This window comes from Harpia harpyja, chromosome 21 (genome assembly GCF_026419915.1).
Source record: "Harpia harpyja isolate bHarHar1 chromosome 21, bHarHar1 primary haplotype, whole genome shotgun sequence".
Lineage (NCBI taxonomy): Eukaryota > Metazoa > Chordata > Aves > Accipitriformes > Accipitridae > Harpia > Harpia harpyja.
In genome coordinates, this window is record NC_068960.1 from 1,907,950 (window position 1) to 1,930,774 (window position 22,825).

General features: G+C 44.3%; 1 protein-coding gene across 3 annotated transcripts; it reads left to right on the forward strand.

Annotated features, from left to right (window-relative positions):
* Positions 1-2,447: 2,447 nt before the first annotated feature.
* On the forward strand, positions 2,448-21,271 carry ZNF598 (zinc finger protein 598, E3 ubiquitin ligase). Of its 3 annotated transcripts, none has more exons than XR_008232790.1 (12): positions 2,448-2,697; positions 6,405-6,517; positions 7,950-8,079; positions 10,345-10,556; positions 11,124-11,341; positions 12,091-12,208; positions 13,856-14,037; positions 15,312-15,384; positions 16,027-16,787; positions 17,731-17,866; positions 18,143-18,349; positions 18,705-18,822. XR_008232790.1 is itself a non-coding variant. In XM_052772493.1 (12 exons), the coding sequence occupies exons 1-12, from the start codon at positions 2,512-2,514 to the stop codon at positions 19,316-19,318; spliced, it is 2,619 nt and encodes an 872-aa protein (XP_052628453.1). In that variant the 5' UTR covers positions 2,448-2,511; the 3' UTR covers positions 19,319-21,271. The 3 variants fall into 3 exon arrangements, 2 of the variants coding, with proteins under 2 accessions (XP_052628453.1, XP_052628452.1); XM_052772493.1 differs by lacking the exon at positions 18,143-18,349 and adding an exon at positions 18,971-21,271 and having other exon boundaries at positions 15,315-15,384; positions 18,705-18,849; XM_052772492.1 differs by lacking the exon at positions 18,143-18,349 and adding an exon at positions 18,971-21,271 and having other exon boundaries at positions 2,449-2,697; positions 18,705-18,849.
* The last annotated feature ends 1,554 nt before the right edge of the window (positions 21,272-22,825 follow it).

Consider the following 22,825-nt stretch of genomic DNA (forward strand, 5'->3'; position numbering starts at 1 on the left):
AGCACATTACTGTCGGCAGCCTCCATCTCATTTCATGCTAATTGCTCTCCAAAATTGTGTGATGCAGTTTTGACACAAAAACATGCTCAACAGTATCATTAATTCGGGGGACACACGGACACACACACATTTTCTGAAGTAATTACAGCCAACATCCTCAGTCATTCCTAATTATTTAATACAGCCCCACCCAAACACACTTTAATGTTGATTACCAGAAAGACATGTATTATCTACTCTACTTCAGTATGATAAATGGGTCTCTCTAGGAGAAAGTAAACATTACCTGTTGTAGCCAATGATCAAAAACATTGAAATACTTTATCTGTTTTCCAAAATACTTATCAAACCTATTACTTAATTTATTTTACAGCACAGATGTTGTTAAATGCTGCTGGTGTTGGACTAGATAACATCACGATACATTTTAAGGAACTTACTATGTTTTATATGCTCCTTTGTCCTAAAATGATAATTTATGCCTCAAAGAAAATGGGAGCATCTTTAAACTCAAATGACAAGGAATTCAGTGAAAAGAAAGCGGATCCGAACGATAAGGATGCTGCTCGTCCAATCTTCCAGCCAGCCATGATGCACACAAGTAGATCCTAGGAATTTACTGTACATTTTAATGTGTAATTTCATGTGGTTTGTCTCCATTTTCTTTCCTAGAAAATTTAGTTTCTTTTGAGATGTTTATGTCAACGAGTAACCTGAGCATTGAGCTGCTCACTGAGGCATGGTGCGTCCTGGCATCATTTTTCGATCATCCCCTAATACCAGCTCTGCAGGTCACAGGACACACCCACAAAAAATCGGGCCACTTTGTCATTTCTGGGACAGATGGCAGCCCTTGACTCAGAGGACAGGACTCCAGGAATGTTTGCTAAGCAGAGTGACATGCTGCTCATCTGGTGACCCACATGATGATGTGGCAGAACAAATGCCTCATGCCAAGATCTTGGGGTTTCTTGAGACTTTTTGGGTGGATCTAGAAGCAGAACTTCTGCGTTTGACAGGGATCTGCTCTGGTTTTTCACATGCAGGAAGTGACCGCACATTGGTCATTTAGTGGGAATATGGGAGAAAAAAAGGGTGGGAGAACCCAAAGTTTGAAAAACTGTTTCTGTCTCTTCCTCTATGCTGTCCCCAAACAAGCTTCTACGCTTTTCACTTTACTTCCAGAGGAACATGGCTGCTGAGCCCCGCGTTAAAGCTGTTCTCCGTGCTCCTGGAGCACCCTCTTCTGTTTGAGGCACTGCAATTCTCATCTCCGAGCCCCAGCAACACACAGGCCTTCAAAATACGAAATCAGCCCTGAGGGAACACACATTTCTTCACCAACCAACCAGGCGTTATCGACGATTAACTCTGGTTCACCTCAACTCGCTCTGAAATCCCGGGCAGCTGTCACACGCTGGGATACTGAATGCATGTATCATGACCTGTAGCACATACACAAAGATTTCCTAACAGACTGTGCTCTTAACATACCAACACTAACAAGAGCCCATTTGTGGTACTGTTCTAATGGATGCGATACCCTATTTTCCACAGTGTTTCAAACACACTTCTTAACGCTTTTTTCCCCAATCGCACCTAGTTTATGCAGGCTACCAGGCGCCTGCGTTATAAAATCAGATCAAGAGGCAGAGCTGCAGGTCCGATGCATCCATCGTGGGGCTGTTTGCCCTGGAAAAACCCCCACCTCAATCACCATCCCACCACGGGTCACCACGTTGCCACATCTGCAGGACACCAACCCCACCGCACACGCTGCGGCCAAAACACCTTGTCCAGGGGGAAGAGCCAGGGCCGTGCTGCCTCACAGCCCCCCGTCTGCTGCCGAAGGCCCAGGGCAGCACCCAAGGGTGCCAGGAACGGCCCTGGGGTCCCCAGTCTCCCCAGAGCCAGGGGTGCTGGGGCAAAGGCCTGGGGTCCTCCATCTCCCCACAGACCGGGGCTCCAGCTGCCCAGGGGCAGGCCCTGAGGTGACACAGCGCAGACCACAGCCGCCCGGCCACTGCTCAGTCTCTCCCGGGACCTGTTCAGCTGCCACCGGGCAACGAGTCGCCAAATGGCTCCCGCAGACCGCCTCCGCCTCAGGGGAGACCAGCGAGAGGCAGCTAGAGGGGCTCCGCCGCGGAGACGCTCCGGGCAGCGATTCTCCATGGTCAGGGGGGCCGGCGAGAGGAAGGCTAGCGCGGCGCAGGGCGATGGGGCGCTCTGGGCTGCTCCTCTATGGTGGAGCGCTGGAGGACGCGGGGTGACGTCAGAAGGAGTGGCGCTCTAGCGGTCGGGGGGGGCGGGGCGTGAGGCGCCGCTCTAGGCGAAGCCTCGGTGGTCAGCCAGGCCGGCGCTGCGCTGGGGATCCGCGAGGGCGGCTCTCTATGGTCGGAAGGCGGGCGGAGAGTCGCTTCGCCGGGCCGGGCGGCGCTCTAGGCCGCCTCTCGATGGTGCGGGCGGTTGCTAGGCGGTGCGGGGCCTAGGCCGCGGCGGGTCGGCGCCGCCATGGCCGCCTCGGCCTCCGGCTCGGCGGCGGGTCCCCCGGACGGGTCTTGCGTGCTGTGCTGCGGGGAATTAGAAGTGGTAGCGCTGGGCCGTTGCGACCATCCCATCTGCTACCGGTGCTCGGTGCGGATGCGGGCGCTGTGCGGCGTGCGGTACTGCGCGGTGTGCCGGGAGGAGCTGGGCCAGGTGAGGCCGGGACCGGCTCCCTCGCAGCCGGCGGGGCCGGGCCTCTTCCCCCCTCCGCAACCACCATCACCACCACCACCACCCCCGGCCCACAGCCTCGCCCGGGGCTGGGCTCGGGCCGGCTGCCGCGGGGGAGCAGGGCCGCGGGGTGGGGGGGGAAGGCCTCGGGGTGGGCCGGGGCAGGAGCCGGGCCACGGAGCGACTCGTGAAATCTGCTGAGTGGAGCCGTGGGGGGGTGTGTGGGGGGGAAACCGTCCCCCAGCCGGGAGCTTTCCGGGTTTATCTGCCGTCTGCTTTGCTCCCAAAGGTGCGGTTGACGTCCAGAGGAGAAAGGAGGCGTGTTGAAAAGAAAATAGGAAGAAAATGGGATTTAAACGGAATGGGGTTTTGTTTTTTAAGTCAGCGGGGCTTGCTCTGCAGAGTCGGTATTACGTGGTCTCGGATGACCTTATCGTCCTGCCGAATTCCTGACTTGGTTTTAAGCTTGTGGGAGAACATACTTTGTATTCTTCCAGGGCTTGCTCACGCCTCGCATTACAGCACACCATGCTGCGTTTGCCTCCGGTTCCGGTGAGCGTGAGCTGTCCCTTGGGTGTACGCTTAAAAAATAATTTCCCCTCGGTTATAATTTTTCTGATAGACTTCTGTTTTCCTCATGCTCTGCTGGTGCGATAGCGCAGGGCCCTGTTGCGGGGTTCAGGGGAAGTCGCTCTGATGCTGTGGCTCGGCCGTGCGGAGGGAGCCGAGGATTCGGTGCAGCAGTGAGCCGCGTGAAGAAAAGTTGTTCAAGGATGTTTGTGAAAACAAATGCTCATGCGTGAATTTGTTTTTGCAGAACTGATGCAGAGAAAAACAAACCCTTTAAGAAGATGACAATTGGTGGTAGCACTGAGTGAAATATACTGAGATGGTTTAGGAAATGAAATAAGATAAATATATCGGGGGAGGGGGCTCTCCCTTTGGCGAAAGGAGAGACCCCCCAGCTAAAGCGTTGGCTGCTTGTCATGTTGCTCACGTGGTTGGAGGGAGTGAAGATCTTGGGCTGCGTGCTGAAGATCCTCAGACTCTGTGGCAGCCAGGAGGGTCAATGTGGTTTTTAGACAGAGCTTACTGGCACATGAGTAGCTTCTGTGTACAGAAACAAACTCTGTGAAAGTAATTTTATCTCTGGTCATCCTCTGAGGAGCTGCTGCTCTGCTTCTCCTGTCTTAGGAAGAAGCAAGCTGTGATGTTGCTCTTCCTCCTTAAACCTGCTTGTCTTGGGGTCACAGGTGGACTGTTAAATCTCGAGAGCTTTTAAGTTTTGTAATATTACTGTATTATTTGGCCTGAACTTTGGTTCATTCAGCCATCTTTCTCCCTCCTTTATTAACTGTTTAAAATGATCCTTTTACTATAATTAACTGAGAGGTCATTTTTAATGGCTGTGCTCTTTTTCCCCCTTGTCTTTAAGTGCTGCTGTAATACTGTTCTGTCTGTTCACCCATCTACCCCAAGGAAAGAAAAAAAGATATTGGGGTGCATAAATCACATCAAAAATGCTGCTGAATGAACTGAACATATATGTAGGACCTAAAACCAGGTCTCTTAATTTGCATAGCGTGTGTGGCATTAGCAGAGGCAAGTACAACACTACCAAATCTCAGCTGGTGTCGTACAGAGTAGCGCAGACTGAACTGGTAAGTGTTGTAGCATGTCCAAAGGAAATGTAACTATGAAGATGAGTGGCAGCACAGGACGTGACGGAGGAGAAAGCAGGATATACTTGTTATGGTAATACGTGCTTTCAGTGATGTATAATTGTTGCAGTGAAGTTAGGAAGGATTACTTGTTGACCTGTGTCGTAGTTTAACCCTAGCCAGCAACTAAGCACCATGCAGCCGCTCACTCACTTCCCCCCCACCCAGTGGGATGGGGGAGAGAATTCGAAGGAAAAAGGTAAAACTTGTGGGTTGAGATAAGAGCAGTGTAATAGAACAGAAAGGAAGAAACTAATAATGATAATAATGACAGTAATAATAAAAGAATTGGAATATACAAAACAAGTAATGCACAGTGCAATTGCTCGCTGCTTGGTGACCGATGCCCAGTTAGTTCTCGAGCAGCCGTCCCCCCAGGCCAATTCCCCCCAGCTTATATACTGGACATGATGTCACACAGCATGGCATATCCCTGTTGGCCAGTTTGGGTCAGCTGTCCTGGCTGTGTCCCCTCCCAACTTCTTGTGCCCCTCCAGCCTTCTTGCTGGCTGGGCATGAGAAGCTGAAAAGTCCTTGACTTAGTCTAAACATTACTTGGCAGCAACTGAAAACATCAGTGTGTTATCAACATTCTTCTCATACTGAATCTAAGACACTATACTGGCTACTGGAAAGAAAATTAACTCTATCCCAGCCAAAACCAGGACAACCTGTAAACTAATCCTGACATATACTTGGATCAGGCTCAGCGGATCAGTCAGTGTTCTTGTTATATATGTGTGTGTGATTGTTGGAACTGCTGTAGGAAATTGTGTTGGACTCGTGTGAAAAACCTGCTTTTCAGCAATCCATTCCTCTCTTCTAAAACTCAGTTTGGGCTGAAATGAAATTCAGTACAATTTCACTGAAACAAAATTTTTTAAATAATTGGAGTTAGACGTAGTTGTCATTTACACAACAAACTTAAACTTGTATTCTCTTTATTTTAAGTTTGATATTTCAGAAAGTTTGGTATATTTTTTATTTTGGTTAATTTTGAAGTAGCCCAACTGTAAAGAAAGCTTTAAAAAACCCCACAAAACCAGACACAAAGTCTTGTTCCGTGGTATTTCACCCCAACAAGGGTAGAGGAGTGATTTAACAAGACTAAACGACGTGCATATTATATAATTGAATGCTTATATTAAGGTTGTAAGTATTTCTGCGTTTATAATGGCTACTGTAAGAACTGAAAGATGCCTCCTGTGTTTGTGTCTCAGCCTTTCTGAGATGGTGCCGGTAACTCCAGCTGTTTCATAAATGTTGCTGCTACCCCAGCACTTCCCAGACTGGGAACGTGTGCTGGAGCACACCAGTGGTAGGCTGCTTCTGAAGAAGAATGTAATATCGTAAATCACTGCAGTGTGAGACCCAGGCTGCTTGGAGGTCGGTGGGAGCAATTGTGAGCAAGCAGGTTCGCTTAGAAGGGGTAGGTGGTACAAATAATTTGGGAAGTGATGTAGCATTTTATTTCTCGCTTTCCTGATAGTTAAGGAAAGAAGAAACCGTGGTTTCCTAGTCCGACTCTGAGTAGTGTCACTTTTCACTTGCAGACTGTAGGTTTCTGTGTGATCTCCTGCCAGGAGGTAGGAGGGAGCTGAGTGCAGGGCTCTTGACAGACATTCGCTGCAGAAGGGGTTGAATTGGTTGAAGATATTTACTCTTAGCACAGCTGTGGTAGCAAAACATACTGTGAAAGAGTCCTAATCTAGTTCAAAATCCAAAGACCAGGCTAGTCCAATCCACCTTCGTCTAAGCTGGTTCACTTGCTGGAAGTTGATAAGGAGCACTCACAGTGGCTTTGCACCACAGTTGTGGGGGTGGTGATGAGCAGCTGGGAGTGACACAAAGCTCTGCAAGTGTTGTCCAAGCTTCAGGCTGTGGCGAGTTCCCTCACAAACAAAGTTTGTGGTGAGTAGTTTATCTGGAGCCTGAGTGTGCTCTCTCTCATTCTTGTGTTGCCTGCAGGTTGTCTTTGGACGGAAGCTTACATCTTTCTCAACAATAGCGCTTAACCAGTTGCAGCATGAGAAGAAATATGACATTTATTTTACGGATGGAGATGTTTATGCACTGTACAGGTAAGTACTGAAATCCTTTCTGTAACATATCCCTAAAGTAGCATATTCTTATCTGCGTTACGTGGCAGGAAATGCATGCTTTAGTAGAACAGTGTGGTTTTGTTTCATGGGAATAGAGTGGCTGCTGTGCTGTGTACATTAGTCACCGTGCAGTGCAGGTGGCTTTGCTAGGACGAGAGGCTGGAGCCGCACAGTTGGCGTGAATGCTCAGTACTACAGTCAGCAAAGGGAGCAACTCCTCAAGGCTGGAGTGTTAGATTCACCGATGCATAATACAGGAGAGTCGCTCTGTCAATAAAAGTTGCTTTTTACTTCTTTAGCAACAGGAAACTTGCTGAAACGCTTTTCATTCCTTGCATGGCTGCTGTGGAAATTAGTAAAGACTGAATTACTATTATAATTGTATTTATTGCTGTGCTGTGTAAGGACTAATCAAAACCAGTTGTACCAAACATTGTATGAAGAGAAGAGCAACCTTGTCTGCCTACAAAGATCTTAATTCTAAATGGGAGAGAAAAAGGGTGAAGTAAAAAAACAATGGAGAGTAAAAAAAATGTGGCATCAGCATCATGTTCTAAAAATATTCTTCGTAACGTGCTTAATTGGGAGGCTTTAAGATAATGAAAAGCAGTTAAAAGGAAAGAAGAGTGAAAAAAGATGAAACCATGCAGGCAGTGGTACCTTTTTCTGGGAGAATTGTGCATTATATCCAACCTGATTTGGGCTAAGAGTGTAGCTTTTCTGATACATTTATAGTTTTGCATGACTTCATATTTATGGAACTGGGCAATGGGTTTAGTGAGCAGAATCAGTTGGAAGCATGTTCTGATGAATTATACACCAGGTCTGGGAATTGCTTTTGATGATACGATTTCTGGAGAGTTGCTGAGATTACAGTTCCGTGGGCAGCAGTCAAGTGCGAGGGAGTGAGGTCTCCCACAGAGACCAGTGCTCTGTCTTCAGCTCTTGTTGGGAATCATTGTGGGTTTTTTGTTTGGGTTTTTTCCCCCTCCTTTTCTATTACAATTCTTTATCTCTCCGGACTGTATTCTTCAGTTTCTGACAGTAGAAAGTGCAATTAAGTTGGGTGTGAATGTTGCATATATCAGCTCAATCCTCAGTAAGCAAGGGGTGTGTTGCATGGACGTGTTACAGTCCACTCAAAATTTTATAGTGGCAGTGTATTACCTACACTGTGACTGTTCAGCTCTTCTCTTACAGTTGAAGCCTCTGTGTAATTTGCTTCTGTTCTGTTCCTGACATATGACAAAGTATTCTTGGAATAAGCAGGATGCCAACCTCGTTACAAATTGCTGGGAGAGGTATAAAAATGCAGCCTTCTGCCACTGACGGAACATTTGTTTTTCGATAAAGGTATTAGGCAGCTGAGAGGGAATCAGCTAATTTTTAGGAAATCTTTCTTGTCCCTTAGGAAGCTGCTGCAGCATGAATGCTCTTTGTGTCCAGATGTGAAGCCATTCAACACCTTTGCAGATCTGGAACAGCACATGAGGAAGCAGCATGAACTCTTTTGTTGCAAACTCTGTGTTAAACACTTAAAGGTGAGCTAGTTCTATGTTTTAACGTCTGGGAAGGAGAGGTGCTCCCTTATATGACCTGTAAGAGTACTTGGGGAGGTGGGAAGAAGGGAGTGGCTGAACAGCACCAATTTATTTTTTTAAGTTTCCTATGTCTGTCTGCCTGCAGTGAGGCCAGTTGCTTTAAGTCTGTCTTCCATAAACTCATTAATGAAGAAGGCCTAGAGGTTCTCAGTGGATTATATTTTAAATTAAACCCAACCATATTAATAACCTTCTGATGTTAGCTCCTCTGCCACAACGTGTGTAAATACCAAACCCTAACTGTCTGATAGAAAGTTAATCCTGAGTTGTGGGCAGACTTTGTTACAACAGTACCGGTAGAGATTTGATGTCTATTAAGACTTATACGTGTAATGATGTTACGAGCTAAAACTGTAACTTAAGAAAATATTTGTTGCCAGTTCAGAAAGCAAAACACATCATGGAGTGATGGATTTATTTCTCAGATCAGCGTCAACGTAGCATTTACAGTTGGATCATGTACAGGATGAGAATCCATCTTGCTGGTTTAATGAAATATAATTGTATTTCATTATCTTGTTTATTTGTTCAGAGCAAATTTCCTGTATCTTGTTGACTTGATTGGAAAATGAAACTCACTGTTGCCTGCAATTGAGGTCCGCTGTGTTTGATGTACACACATAGAACGTGACCAAAGGCTCACAAAAAAAATTTATTTTACAAGCTGCTAAAGATAAAACAGTTACTGGAAAGCTGAGTTGTCTATGTCTGAAAAGGTGATGTGTATTGAGCCTTAAAACTACTCATCTTACCACTACCATCATCATCCTTTCTTATTTTTTTTAATCCCACCCAAATTTCACGTAGAAGGGCTGGTGTTATGTCAGTCAGGCAATGCTTTTTCACAGTCTGAAAGTCAGAATTCCACCTTTCACTGGAGCTAGAGTGGTTTTTGTATTTGTGAGTTAACGCGTTCATCAAAATTGGCAGCTACTGTTAAATGAATTCTAGGACCTCTGTGTCTAATAGTTGTCAGCATTCCTTATTGTCGTAGGAGGGAATTTAATGCATGAATGCACATTTTTAGGAGTCATTACACATGGTTTTGTATGTGTGTTTGTTTTCTCTGAAACCAATTAAATATCAAATCGGAGAAGTGCATTTATCCTGTGGTGCCACAGTTGGTTTATGCCAACTGAACTGGAGTTTACTGCTGAAAGGGACAGGATCCAGAAGTGATCAGGTTGACCTGAATGAATGTTAATACGTGGCGGGGGGTTGCAAGGTTAGCTTTCGGTGAACTGATTTGACTCTTTCCTGTGGTCGTGCAATCACTAAAGCTAATTCAAGGGAAGTGGTCAGGGGAGGGCAGGACTGCTTCTTTCGGTTGCAGTGTCCTTTGAGCTCTGGTGAAGAGGTGTTTCCGCGGTCAGCTTAAGTAGCCAGCACTAAGGGAACTTGTTTGTCATTCTTTGTGAATTCTCTGGGAGAGACAATATTAGAGCTTACTGGCTTTTAATTTCAGAATATTGCAAGGTTGGGGTTTTTTTGCAGAAAAAAGTTCCATATTACTAGTACCCACCGAAAAGAAGTTCTTAAACTTGCAGAAGCTTCAGTCCGTCAACCCTAGCTAAGCCAAATGAACCTTTTTCCAGAACAAGTTAACAGTCCTTATCTAGGCAAGAAATAAAGGATATTCTGTTCTCAAGGCTGCGTTGATCTTTTTGGCATCTTCAGAACCCTTACTACCAAAATAGCTTGCGTGTTAGTAGGGACAGAAGATTGGCTTATAATACAAAATTTATTAACTGAACTGTATCCTTTGTATGTAGCTATCTTGGGGTAGTTGTGATCTGAGGAAAGTAAAACAGCTCACTTCTGGTTTACATGTTTTTTTAGTTTGAGTATGCAAAATACTGTATGTTCATAAATACATATTTAGGATTTTTTCCCCAGCAGAGATTATAATTTAAAGTTTGTTGCATTATGTTAATACACCAAAAAAAGTGAAAGGGAAAAAGGTGAATTATATCTGTTTCCAATGTTCAAACTCAGTGGAATGCAAGTTAGATTTAATTTGGATCTATTGCTTGAATTTTGTTTCCTATTCACTGAAAATTTTAGGTGTCGGTTGTCATATTGCATCTTTCTGAAGCAAATCCTTCACTCCTACAAATTAACAAGTTGTGCGCAACCCGGCTTATTCCATTTTGTTCTCTGTTCACAAGAAGTAATACATATATATATATATATATATTTCTTCAGATTTTTACTTATGAACGGAAATGGTATTCTCGTAAAGACCTCGCCCGTCATCGAATCCATGGAGATCCAGATGACACCTCTCATCGTGGGCATCCCCTGTGTAAATTTTGTGACGAGCGTTATTTGGATAATGATGAGTTACTGAAACACCTAAGACGAGATCATTATTTTTGTCATTTCTGTGACTCTGATGGTGCTCAGGAATACTACAGGTTTGTGCAAGCAGTTTATTCCTCTTTCGGTAGCTTAAATTTTGAGGAAGAATTGCTTGGGACTGCTTTGAATTTTGGGGAAAGTAGTGCTTGAAGACAGAGGGCAAGAATGTGAGCGGGTTGGCTGCAGTCTCTTTTGTTCCTCAAACCAATACCCAAAGTAATCACTTTTTGTCTAGTTCATGTTTTAAAGTTTTCCTCATTAATGTTAAACATCAAAAGTTACGTTTTGCAGCATGACAGCAGATGTCTGCAGCTGTCTAGCGTGTTAACTCTAATGCTCCAAAGTTCATGTGCAAAGCAGATAGAAGTAAATTTTCTTTTCTGAAATACATGCCTTGGGTACAGCTGGATGTGATGAGTATCAGCCAGTAGGTTTAGTTTAACATCTGGGATCATGCATTAAGGTCTATGTTGACTGTACGCAAGTGGTTTCAGCTGGAAAGCTTACCTGGGGATAAAGAAAGAACCAACTGCCTAGGCTTGTCTTCATCTTGGAAGACTAGCCACCTACCGTTAGAAAAATATGTTGGGAAGGTTGCAGCTCAGCTTCTTTTCTCTTTCCAGTGATTATGAATACCTTCGTGAACACTTCCGCGAAAAGCACTTCCTTTGCGAAGAGGGACGGTGCAGCACAGAACAGTTTACCCACGCTTTCCGCACAGAAATAGATTATAAAGCGCACAAAACAGCCTGCCACAGCAAGAACAGGGCAGAGGCCAGGCAGAACCGACAGATAGACCTTCAGTTCAACTATGCTCCTAGGCACCAGAGGAGGAGTGAGGGTAAGCGTGGTTGGGGGATGAGGTGGACAGAAACATAGTTGGTTTTATTGCTTTGAGGGTTTTCAAGAACATCTGGGGAACATTTCCATCCAGGAGGAAATTCTTTATAAAGAGGGTGGGCAAGCCCTGGAACAGGACCCTGGGAGGTTGTAGAGTTTGTCCTTGAAGATCAACAAAACTTGACCGGACAGGGCCTTGGGCACCCTTGTGTAGTTTCAGAGCTGGCCTTGCTTTGAGTGAGGGGATGGAGCAGATGACATCCAGAAGTCTCTTCCTACCTAAATTTTTTTTACAATTTTTTTCACCATGTGTGGATTTAATGATGGTAACGCAATTTTAGGAAAATTGCTGATTTTCTTCTCCAGTTTGTAATTACATGAATGACACATATTACAGTTAATACCAAGTAGTGATGAAGACGGAGCATGAGACCAGAGTAGCATATCCACTTAGAAGTGCAGAGGTCGACATACGTAACTTTTCTTCTGTGTGGAACTGTATGTAGAGAGATCTCTGCACAAAACCAAAATTATTCAAAACTCACATCACAGGTTACAATACATGGAATCTATATACTGCAAAACATATTTTAATGTAGCAATCCTGAAGGTTATATAGACTACTTAATCATCAGAAAGAAGTCAAGATAGGTTTGTTTGTACCAGTATATTTTCACTTTTTTCAGGCAAAGTGTGATGCCCGGATTAGAGAAATAACTTTGAGAGTGATCAACCATCCCTCCTGTTTAGGTGTTATAGGTGGAGAGGACTATGAAGAAGTTGACAGGTATAACAGGCAAGGGAGGTCAGGCAGATTGGGCGGCCGAGGAAGTCAGCAAAACAGAAGAGGCAGCTGGAGATACAAGAGGTGAGTAGCACAGCATTTTGTGGCTTTTTATTGTTGCTTAGTGTTGTTTTTTACTTACCAATTAACAATGTTTTGGTGGACCAGTAGGAAGGAAGTGGGTACAAAATTTGGAAGCCTCCATAGTGAATCCTTGAGAGTAGAACTAGCTTTCGGTCTAAGCCTGTGTGCTGACTACATGCTTGGTCAAAGTGAAATTATTTTGTGCGAAGTTGTCGTGGTTTAACCCCAGCCAGCAACTAAGTACCACACAGCCGCTCACTCGCTCCCCACCCCCTCCAGTGGGATGGGGGAGAGAATTCAAAGCAAAAAGGTAAAACTCGTGGGTTGAGATAAGAACAGTTTAATAGAACAGAAAGGATGAAACTAATAATGATAATAACAATAATAAAATGACAATAATAATGAAAGGACTGGAATACACAAAACAGGTGATGTGCAATGCTATTGCTCACCACTTGCTGACCGATGCCCAGTTAGTTCCTGAACAGCAATCCACCCCCCAGGCCAATTCCCCCCAGCTTATATACTGGACATGATGTCACACAGCATGGCATATCCCTGTTGGCCAGTTTGGGTCAGCTGTCCTGGCTGTGTCCCCTCCCAACTTCTTGTGCCCCTCCAGCCTTCTTGCTGGCTGGGCATGAGAAGCTGAAAAATCCTTGACTTAGTCTAAACACTACTCAGCAACAACTGAAAACATCAGTGTTACCAACATTGTTTTCATACTGAACCCAAGACATAACACTACACCAGCTATGAGAAAGAAAATTAACTCTATGCCAGCCAAAATCAGGACAGAAGTTTCAGCTCTCTGGAGTTGACACAGGAAGCAAACAATGTGATCTTCAACTTGTGGGTTAAATACTCAGAATCCTAAAGTAATTTCAGCAACTGTTTTTATGCTAACTTTTCTAAATAGGATTTTCTGAAGTAAGTGACAAGTGTTTGCAGGTTTAATGGACTTTTTGGTCTGGGTAATCATGAAGTTCCTATTCTAAGGACCATGCTTTTCATTGAACTAACAGATCTCTGTGTGGCCAGACTGAGTGCTTTGGAAAAAGAAGAGGGTTAAGTATTGAAATGAAATTTTGCATTTATATGTCTCTTCATCCACACAAGACCTGAGCGCTTTATACATACTGCACATCTATTTTTCTTCTTTTTCTCGCTGGACGGTCAGCTGGTTCATTACTGGTGATTTCACTGGGGGAAAAAGTCCATCTCTAAACACTTATGTGTTGGTGTCGCATGTGGATCGTGCATGTGTTGAGAGTTCATGACAAACCATGTTTCAATGAATTACTGTGGCCTACAAGTATGATTTCATACGTTTGAAAATGAATGGGAGAGACAGGTGTCCCCATGCATCCTTGGTACTGTCTCTCCCAGTTCACGCCGGTTTCTTCTGGCCTGGATTGTTACTACCACATGTAGAATTTGCAAATCCAGGGGGTGAATGTTGCCTGTCTCACCAGCCAGTGCCAGGGCGTATTGGAGTGGTGGGTTTGTTTTAGCCTTCTCAGCAGTTGGCAGCACAAGATCAGGGACAGTCATCGGAGCTGACACCAGAGAGGTGAGAGCTGGAGTGAGACAAAGCTGCTTGGTAATCTTTACTGTTTGACCAAGAAAATCTGCCTTGTCCTGTAGGGAGGAAGAAGACAGAGACATTGCAGCAGCAGTCAGGGCGTCTGTAGCAGCTAAACGCCAAGAGGAGAAAAAACGGGTAGAAGACAAAGAGGACAGCAGCAGTAGAGGTAAAAAGGAGGACTTGAGGGATTCTGAAGTGCTCAGCTCCAAATGTGTGCCAAAGTCTTCAAACGATGCTACAGGTTAGTGTTGAACACGTTCTGCAGCTGCAGGGAGGCATGATGGGTCTGGAGATCAGCCTGGCAAAAGTGGGAATCACCATGCATTGTTCTCAAAAGCTGGCAGACGTGGATAGAGCTATGCAGAATCTTAACCCAGCAACACAGATTTGCAGTGAAATGTGTCCGAGTAGGCTGGGATTCCTGCAGCAGGTTACATGTGTAATGGAGCTGGGTAGAAATATCAAATGCAGTTAACATACGACAGTGTGTGATGTTCCATCCAAATTGATATAATCTAAGAATGTGCCATTTCCTACACTAGCATGCAAGAACTTATTTATTGTGATGCTTGAGTTGAGTTTCCCCTTTTTTGAGAACAAGTTATTCCCGGTAAAAGTTTACAACTGGTGAAAGCAAACCTTTAACTGTTTTGACCCAGGTCCAGTTTGGGGCAAATAAATGTGATACAGTGGTGTTTTGGTATTACTGTTGCTCCAAATCCATTTTCCACTGTTGTATTGTTCCTTCAACAGGATTTCCACTTAAAGATTATATGCTTTCATTATGAACTGAGAGCTGCTGAGAGCTCTGTTTGGTTAATGGGTACAGCTCAGTTGGGGTTGACAGGCAAGGTTATCTCCTGCAGCTGCCTGCCCAGCTTTTGCTGCATGCGTGTCAAAGCTGTTATCAATCTGTCCCTGAACTGCTGCAGTCCACAGCACAGGATTTGGATTTTCAGGCAAATCTAAATTGGGAATGAGTTATGTTTCAATGTAAAATGACTGCCCAGGAACTAATTGCTGAGCAGCTTGGGCATCTGTGCAGCAGAGGGGTGATGGACTGCTCAGAGGAGCAGCTTTCCAAATGAAGAAGCAGTGGCATACATCAGGTGGAGCACTGAGGCTCTGATGAACATCCCGACCCTGTGCAGGCAGTTGAGTGCTAAACTCTGGTGGAAGCACGGAGCAGACAGCTGAGGGCATTGGCGTCTCAGTCTCCAGAGGCTTCCCTCACAAAGTACTTATTGACCAATGTTTTGCTCATGTTGAGTATTATGAATTTCCCGTATGCTACAGCCGGTATACAATGACATAATGGTGAATGCAGTTAATTGAAGGAAATAGTGATGCATGAATTTAAATTCTCCTTTTGGAATGTCACAGTTAATGACATCATCAGCTGCTGAAAATAGGACTTGTTAATGCTGCTGTCATGTTCATTGATAGCTTTCACTCTGAAATGAATGGATTTTAGTTGAAAACATTTCTCTGTTCTTTTTGTCAATACTCCAAAAGAAGCAGCTGCTAATGGTGCTTTAAGCCAAGACGACTTTCCAGCAATTGGTTCAGCAGCAGGACCTCTACAAGGGTAAGTTTGTGCGAGGCTGCAGCAATGAGAAAGCAGATTTAGAAACTTACCTATGTTCTGCATTTCTGGAGAAAATAATTTTACAGATCACTTAAACTACACATGCTTCCTCCCTGCCCTGGCCCCCTTCTGCCTCCAGCTGTTTCTGTGCTAGTCACCTGCATGAACAGCACCAGTTGTTGCTACAGTTCATGGCTTGATCTTTTGGTGGTGCAATTTCAGGGTCATTCTCAATATTCTCCATTCCAGCCATTTTTAACTTGATAGCTTATCTCGAAGGAGCTATATACTGTGAGTTTTAAAATTCATCATCTCCTGAAATTGGTGATGATTAGAATAGTGTCTTTGCAGGATATGGCAGCTCGAATGCACCTGTGTGTACAGCTCTGGTCAAGGTGAGGTGTACTAAGACAGTACTGATAACACAGCAAGGCTAGTGTGGCTTCTTTGAGGAGACCCATTCCAGACACAGTTTACGAGCCTGAGTGTATTTGCATCCCGTTAACAGTTGGGTCAGTTGTGCCACCCTAAGTGATAGTTTGGGGAAGACTGCAGACAGGAATGGAGCTTGCTCGGCCTGTTGGGAGTTGTGCTGCCTCTGCAGCACTGTTGTAATGGGGTGTACTTTTCCTTTTCTTACAGCTCTGCCCAGCTAGCAGCAGTTAAGCTTAAAGAAGAAGATTTCCCAAGCTTGTCATCCTCTGCAGCACCCACCATCTCTTCTGGGATGTCTTTGACATATACGGCGACTGCAAAGAAAACAGCTTTTCAAGAGGAGGATTTTCCAGCTCTGGTGTCCAAAATGAGGCCTAACAATAAAACAGTAACTAACATCACATCTGCATGGAACAATGGTTCCAGTAAAAATGTAGTCAAAGCCATTAGCAACCCCTGTGTAAACCAGATAGCCAAAAAAACATCTTCCTTGAATAGCACTAAAGGAAGTAAGAAGAGCAATAAACTCTCTCAGTCAGATGATGAAGACAATGGTAGTGGCTTGACAACCCAGGAGATCAGAAACACACCTACAATGTTTGACGTATCGTCCTTGCTGGCAGCTTCTACCTCACAAACTTTTACGAAAGTGAGCAAGAAAAAGAAGATGGGGGTTGAGAAGCAGAGACCATCGTCCCCACACCTGTTACAGGAGACATCATTTCCCAGGTCATTGACTGAAAAGCTGCCAGAAGCAGAGCAGACTTCAAATGCATCTGCTCTTCACACCCCTGACAGATCCGCAGCTGTCATGAATGGTCATTTGGAAAAATCATTAGCGATCTGTAGTACACCCAAAGAGCCCCCTGGCCTTAAAAAGCCCACAGTGACTAACAAATGCCCTTTACCTCAGGAAGACTTCCCAGCTCTTGGGAGCTCAGGATCAGCTAGAATGCCCCCACCACCAGGTAAGTACTGCAGGGCACGGCCAGCATTGCTTGGAGGTAGCTTAGAGAAACGTGGCGCATGGATGAGATGTATAAACTGCTCCTTCTGGCTGTCATGTGAGGAGCAGATCTGCCACCAGGTGCTAGGTTAGGCTTTGAAGTTTAAAAAGGCAGTCTGGGTGACATAGATGGGCTTGAAAGTCTTCTGTAAATCACAGTTGAAGCGGTGGCAATGTTGGGATACCTCTGCTCCATGCAGCTGCAGGTGTCTGCTCTCTGTCTTTACCTGTCACTGCTTTTCTAGTGAGTCACGGCTGACACATATCTGTGCTTTTGTGCTTTAAGATCTTGTTTGGAAGCCCTGTGGGCAAAAGAAATCTCTCTTTAGCTGTGACCTGTGCCTGCTGGTACTTGCCAAGCAAGTTGGCTTGCTTGGTCACTTTCAATCTGTGTTTGCAGAGGTTTAATGCCCTTGCTTTTAGTGGTGCCATAGTCTTGTAAAACTGGAGTAACAGCAACAGACACGACTTACAGTGGTTTTAATGAAAGTAGCATCGCATCAGGAGATGCTTGCATAGCTGTTTTTGTTCGGTGCTGCTCTGCCTAGTGTTGTTGTGGCTTCTGGAGTGATTTCTGTTCACTTCAATAACGTAAAAGTGTTTTTCATCGTGAGTTTGAGTGTGTTTTTAAAATTATTGAAAAAGTAAATTAATAATTAAAGCATTTTCTCTGTAGAGTAACATCAGCCACTATGAAGTGCTCCTTGACCTGACTGTTAAGGCAACAGATTTCCACCTCTCTAATTTTTAGGCTTTTTCCAATACAGTGATGTCTGCACTGCAGACTCTTACTACTTAGTGCTTCTGGAGAGTACGTTAGACCACTGGTGTTTATTTTAGACAGTGGTATGTGGGTGCCACAGATATGTGCTCTAACTTCCTGCCTGTTCTCTGCTTTTATTTAGGCTTTAATACTGTGGTGCTATTAAAGAGTCCTCCTCCGCCTCCGGGACTGTCGGTGCCTGTTAGTAAACCCCCTCCAGGTTTTGCTGTTATTCCATCCACCAAGATCTCTGAACCTGTCACTACATCTTTGAAAGAGTAAGTAAAATTCCTTTGAGTTAGAGAAACTTTACACATTACATCTCAGTTATGTCATATGGGCTTTAAACAACAGGAAATACTCTGAGGGGATTATTCTAAACAGGTGCCGCCGCAGAGGCCAGCCACTTAATGATTCCCATTGGGGAGTCCCATGGCCATTGTGGGCTGGATTCAGGAGAGCTGTGTAAAAGAAAGCACAAGCGTTGGGTGGATTCAAGTCTGAAGAAATGAAAACCTGCGCCGTGTGGCAGCTCAGACTTTTGTCTTTTTTAGATTTATTTGGAAATCTGCAGTTTCAACATATATCTTAACCTTTCCATTGATTCTGTCTGAGTCGCAGAAGCAAGGTGCTGAAGCATGTTTTCCTTGGTGACCTCTGAACGCCTTCACTGCTCTGATCTTTCCGCTAGCTGGTGTCTGGATGGGGCCCTTGTGGGCTGGAGAGATGAGTTTACAGGAAAAGGGGAGGGGAAAATTTGTGTAAGTTTAATACAGACATCTGTATTAATCTGTTCAGTTTTATTTGTGGTGTGGTCTTTGTTGCTGACATCTTTTTAGTAAACCTGGTTTACAAAACGGCTAGTCAAGACTGTGTTAAACTTGCATTTTAAATATTCTGTCTAGGTAAAGCTGGAATCTGATACCGTAGTCCCACAGGATACATTTTATCATCCTCTCAAGATAGCTGTATGCTGCTTATAGTAATTGCACGGGTAGTTGAGTGGAGGAATGGAGTGCTTCCTATAGAAGAGAACAGCCATATAATATATATCCCGCAGCATCTTTGTGTAACACAAAGCAATGTCAAAGTCACGTCTGTTTTTTTCAAATGCAGGCCAAAATCCTGTCATGGATCATACTTGATACCTGAAAACTTTCAGCAAAGGAACATTCAGCTAATACAATCTATTAAAGAATTTCTTCAAAGCGATGAGTCCAAGTTCAATAAATTTAAAACTCATTCTGGGCAATTCAGACAGGTGAGTGGGCAAGAACCTTTGGGTTCCTGAAACCTTCCTCTCTGGGAGAAAGTGAATCCCAGTGAGATTTTTTTTATATATATATTTTTTGCTAATTATTCCCATTCTCTTTTCACTGAAGGGTCTGATTTCTGCAGCACAGTATTACAAAAGTTGCCGAGAACTGCTTGGAGATAACTTCAAGAAAATTTTTAACGAGTTGTTGGTGTTGTTGCCGGACACCGTTAAGCAACAAGAACTGCTTTCTGCTCACAACGATTTCAGAATCAAAGAAAAACAAAGCTCAAACAAATCCAAAAAGAACAAAAAGAACGTTTGGCAGACGGACTCCAACTCTGATCTCGACTGCTGTATCTGCCCAACGTGTAAGCAAGTACTAACTCAGCAGGACGTTGTCACCCATAAAGCTTTGCATATTGAGGATGAGGAGTTCCCTTCCTTACAAGCAATCAGCAGAATCATCAGTTAGCTTTCCTGAAGACCAATAAAACAGTCTCTCTATCTATGAATATGCACTTTTTGGAATGAGGTTTGGCAGTGTAGTGTGGCTGAGGGCTGGTGCCAGTTGAGTAGTCATACGCAGGTGACTGTTAGAGAGCCCTCTCAGTGCTGTTCATAAATACTGTGCAAAGGGATCACTGGACTGCGCCGTAGCTAATTAACATCCAAAGTCTGAGCTTCCGAAACGCCTGAGTAGAATTAGGCTGAAATCGCAGGGTGGGCAGGCAGGGGGCCACCTTTCTCCTGTAACATGCAATAGCTGAGAAAATACTTTCTGATCTGAAGACCGACAGGGGACACAATAGGGGAATAAGCATCTGGTTTGGGTTTTTTCTTTCTTTTTTCGGGGGGTGGGGGAAGATTATGAATCACTGAAACAAATGGAAGCAGAAGTGGCTTCCCTCACAATATTCTGATCTTTTGTGTGCTATTTCTGTGACCATGAAGATCACAGTAGCCAGGGGTACAAAGGTGCAGAAAAGGAAAAGATGCTACTCACTGGTGAGTAAGACCATTACAGCTGCGTGTCTGTAAACATTGGGTTGCTCAAACAGCAAAGAAAATTCCTGTCTGAAAATGGAATTAATTCTACTACTTGAAGAATTGGACTGATCTGTGCGATTAGTTGAACATGAGATTTGAAGTTGCCTCTGACCTTTTATGTAACATGTTCCTTAAAGAAACTTATTTTGTAGCACTGCATGTAGAATAATAACATTAAGGCTTTACTTTCTGTAAAGCACACTTCACAGTAATTTTATTTAATGACTGCCATGTTTCTAATTTCTTGGATGTATTAATGGTGGTAGCGCCAAACAACAGCAAATGGGGACATTAAATGCTGCTGATCACTGACCATGTTTATCTGCAGTGCCTTTAAGTGCATTTATCTGTTTACAGTGGTCTGCACTAACAAGAATAATTTGTTCAGACTGTACGGAGCGTTTACATCCTGCACCTCCCTTGGCGATACCAGTCTGAAGTAGCTTTGCTTATGTTGCTTGGCATCTCTAAATTCCACCTCTCAGAGACAAGAGGGGAATCTATTCGTCGTTTGAAGTAACTCCTCCAGCAGCAGCTGTGACGTGATGGAGTGACAAGAGTCCTCCCTGCAGTGCACTTTCATGGCTGTAATTCAGTGTCTGATTCTCTCCCATCCTGGCAGACCAGGTTTAGTTATTTTTAACATGTAGGAAAATTAATTGAAATTAATTTATGTAATTTTTAGTGACAAAACACTGCTTTTATATAAGCATCATTTCTATGATGAAATTGAGCTCAGAGTATCACTGAAGAGCTAGTCCTGGCTACAGAAAGTTTTCCTTGCCTTACACTTTATTTTTGCTTGCTGTCAGGCTGCAAAGTGCTTTTGGTTCCTCTTCTGACTTAATAATTAAGACCGTTTTGAATACCTGAATGTGTTGTATTCAGCACAGGGGCCAGGCTGCACGCCCTGAAATGGGGATGGGGAGGATTATTTGGCTGCATGGCTGTTTATAAAATGCATGACTACGTGACAAGTAGTAACGCTTCCGTGTTCCTGCTTCGAGTCGGGTTCCTCTCGAGCAGAGCGGGGTGCAATGCGACACTACCACGACACGACCGCCTGCAGCGGCGCTTCGGTTTGATGCCGGCTGCCCCCAGCACTTCTAGTCAGCAACTGATCTGCGGTGTCAGCTCTTCCCCCTGTCTCTTCCTTTGGTTTGTTAAGTTCAGGGGAAATAAAATGCATATTCTCTGCAGGAGTATCTTACGTCTTCCCTTGATTCTCAGTTAATTTCTTCTGTGTTAGCAGATAACGTAGTTCCCACCGGGCGGGTGCTGCTGTAAGTTTCCTCGAGGCGATCCATCTCTTTGGCCTGATGATGCAGTTTCCTTGTTCCTTGTGCTCACCTGATTAAATAAAGTATTACCAAATTTTTTTCAGGCTGCTTCTATTCATTTTTAACTCTTTATTGAAAATAAGTTGCAGTTGGTACACAGACACTGAAAATACATAATCACAGATTGTTCTCTCAAAAGATATTTTTATATATATAATATATACAAAAGTTGTAAACATTTTAAACATTTCCATACACCATCCACTTTATACTACAATGCACATAAGGTTAGTGACAACTGCAACTCTTTGAAGCGGTCTGCTTATACAGAGGTATCTGCAAAAAAACTTCAATTTGCAAACCACATTTGGTATCAGTTTGATATTAAAACTCTTACAGAATCTGAGGTTTAAATGCATATTGCAACAAAATACAGGCAGCTGAACTTGGGTTTCAAGTTGGTACAGGGAAGGCTCGCTCTGAGCCTCACTGGTGGTGGGAGAGGGTCTTCCGACCCACACAGCTTCACAATGCTATCTAGAAAAGTACTAGGACTAAACCAGAACGGGACTAGACCCACCCGCTCTCCCCAGATCACTTTGGGAAAACAAAGGCTGAAAGGAAGTCTGCAAATCTATACAGTAGCTTCGATCGAGAGAAATACTGATCCCGCCAAAGTAACGATGTGATTTATTAACGAATAGACAATGACCACAGTTAGCTTCGTTTTGTTTAAGTGACCTCATAGCTGCAGCAGGCAGAACTAAGAGCCAGCCATACACCATTGGGGGGGGGGTTGGTTGCGGAGGGAGAAGGGTACAAATTACCCCTGTAAGGAATTGCTGGTTGATGGAAGTAGAAAAGAAATGCCATAGTTGTGACTTGCTGTTGTAGCGTGAACCGATGGGAAATTCATCCTACAAAGTGTCCAGGCAGAAGAGCCAGTGAAATCCCAACTGCTTGTAGATGTGACTTAAAGGGAGGGATCTGCTCAAACCGCATGAGATACAGAAGCATTGTAATGGGGGAGATCTTTTTACTAAGCATCAGTTAAGCAAAACTTCCAACTCACTACGAATAGCTTAAAATGTTGGGAAAAAATTCCAATTCTTTCAAATCTTTTAATATGCCTAAAATAAATACGCAAAAAACATGATGCGGTTAAACTCAGTGCTGAGGCAGATGCGTGTTGTCGCAACAGAGGCTCCTGGAGCAAGGAGATTTAGCAGAATACATCTCCAGGAAAGATACAGGATTGTTTGAATTCTATTGTTTACACCCAAATTCATCGCTAACACTACGCGGAAGCTTTCGGCATGCTGAGAGCAGCACAATCCTGCCCTCTGCAAGCTCGAGTTAGCTGCTGGGCTTCTGAGATCTCTAGGAGAACAGAGGATATATTAAACAGCTTGCGAGGACAGCATGGGGGCAGCAGCTGGCATGGCACAAATTCACAGCACAATCCTGGCATGCTTTTGGGACGTGGTCTGGACGGTTACAAGGAAAGCCGCTAGTGCTACTGTACCACAGCGAATGCGCGGGGAGAAAAAAAAGAAGGACGAAGGATGATGTTACGAATACTTGAACCCCAAATAATATACTACAGTTATTACACCGATGGATCTAATTCTCTAACCATAAGCCCGTTAAGG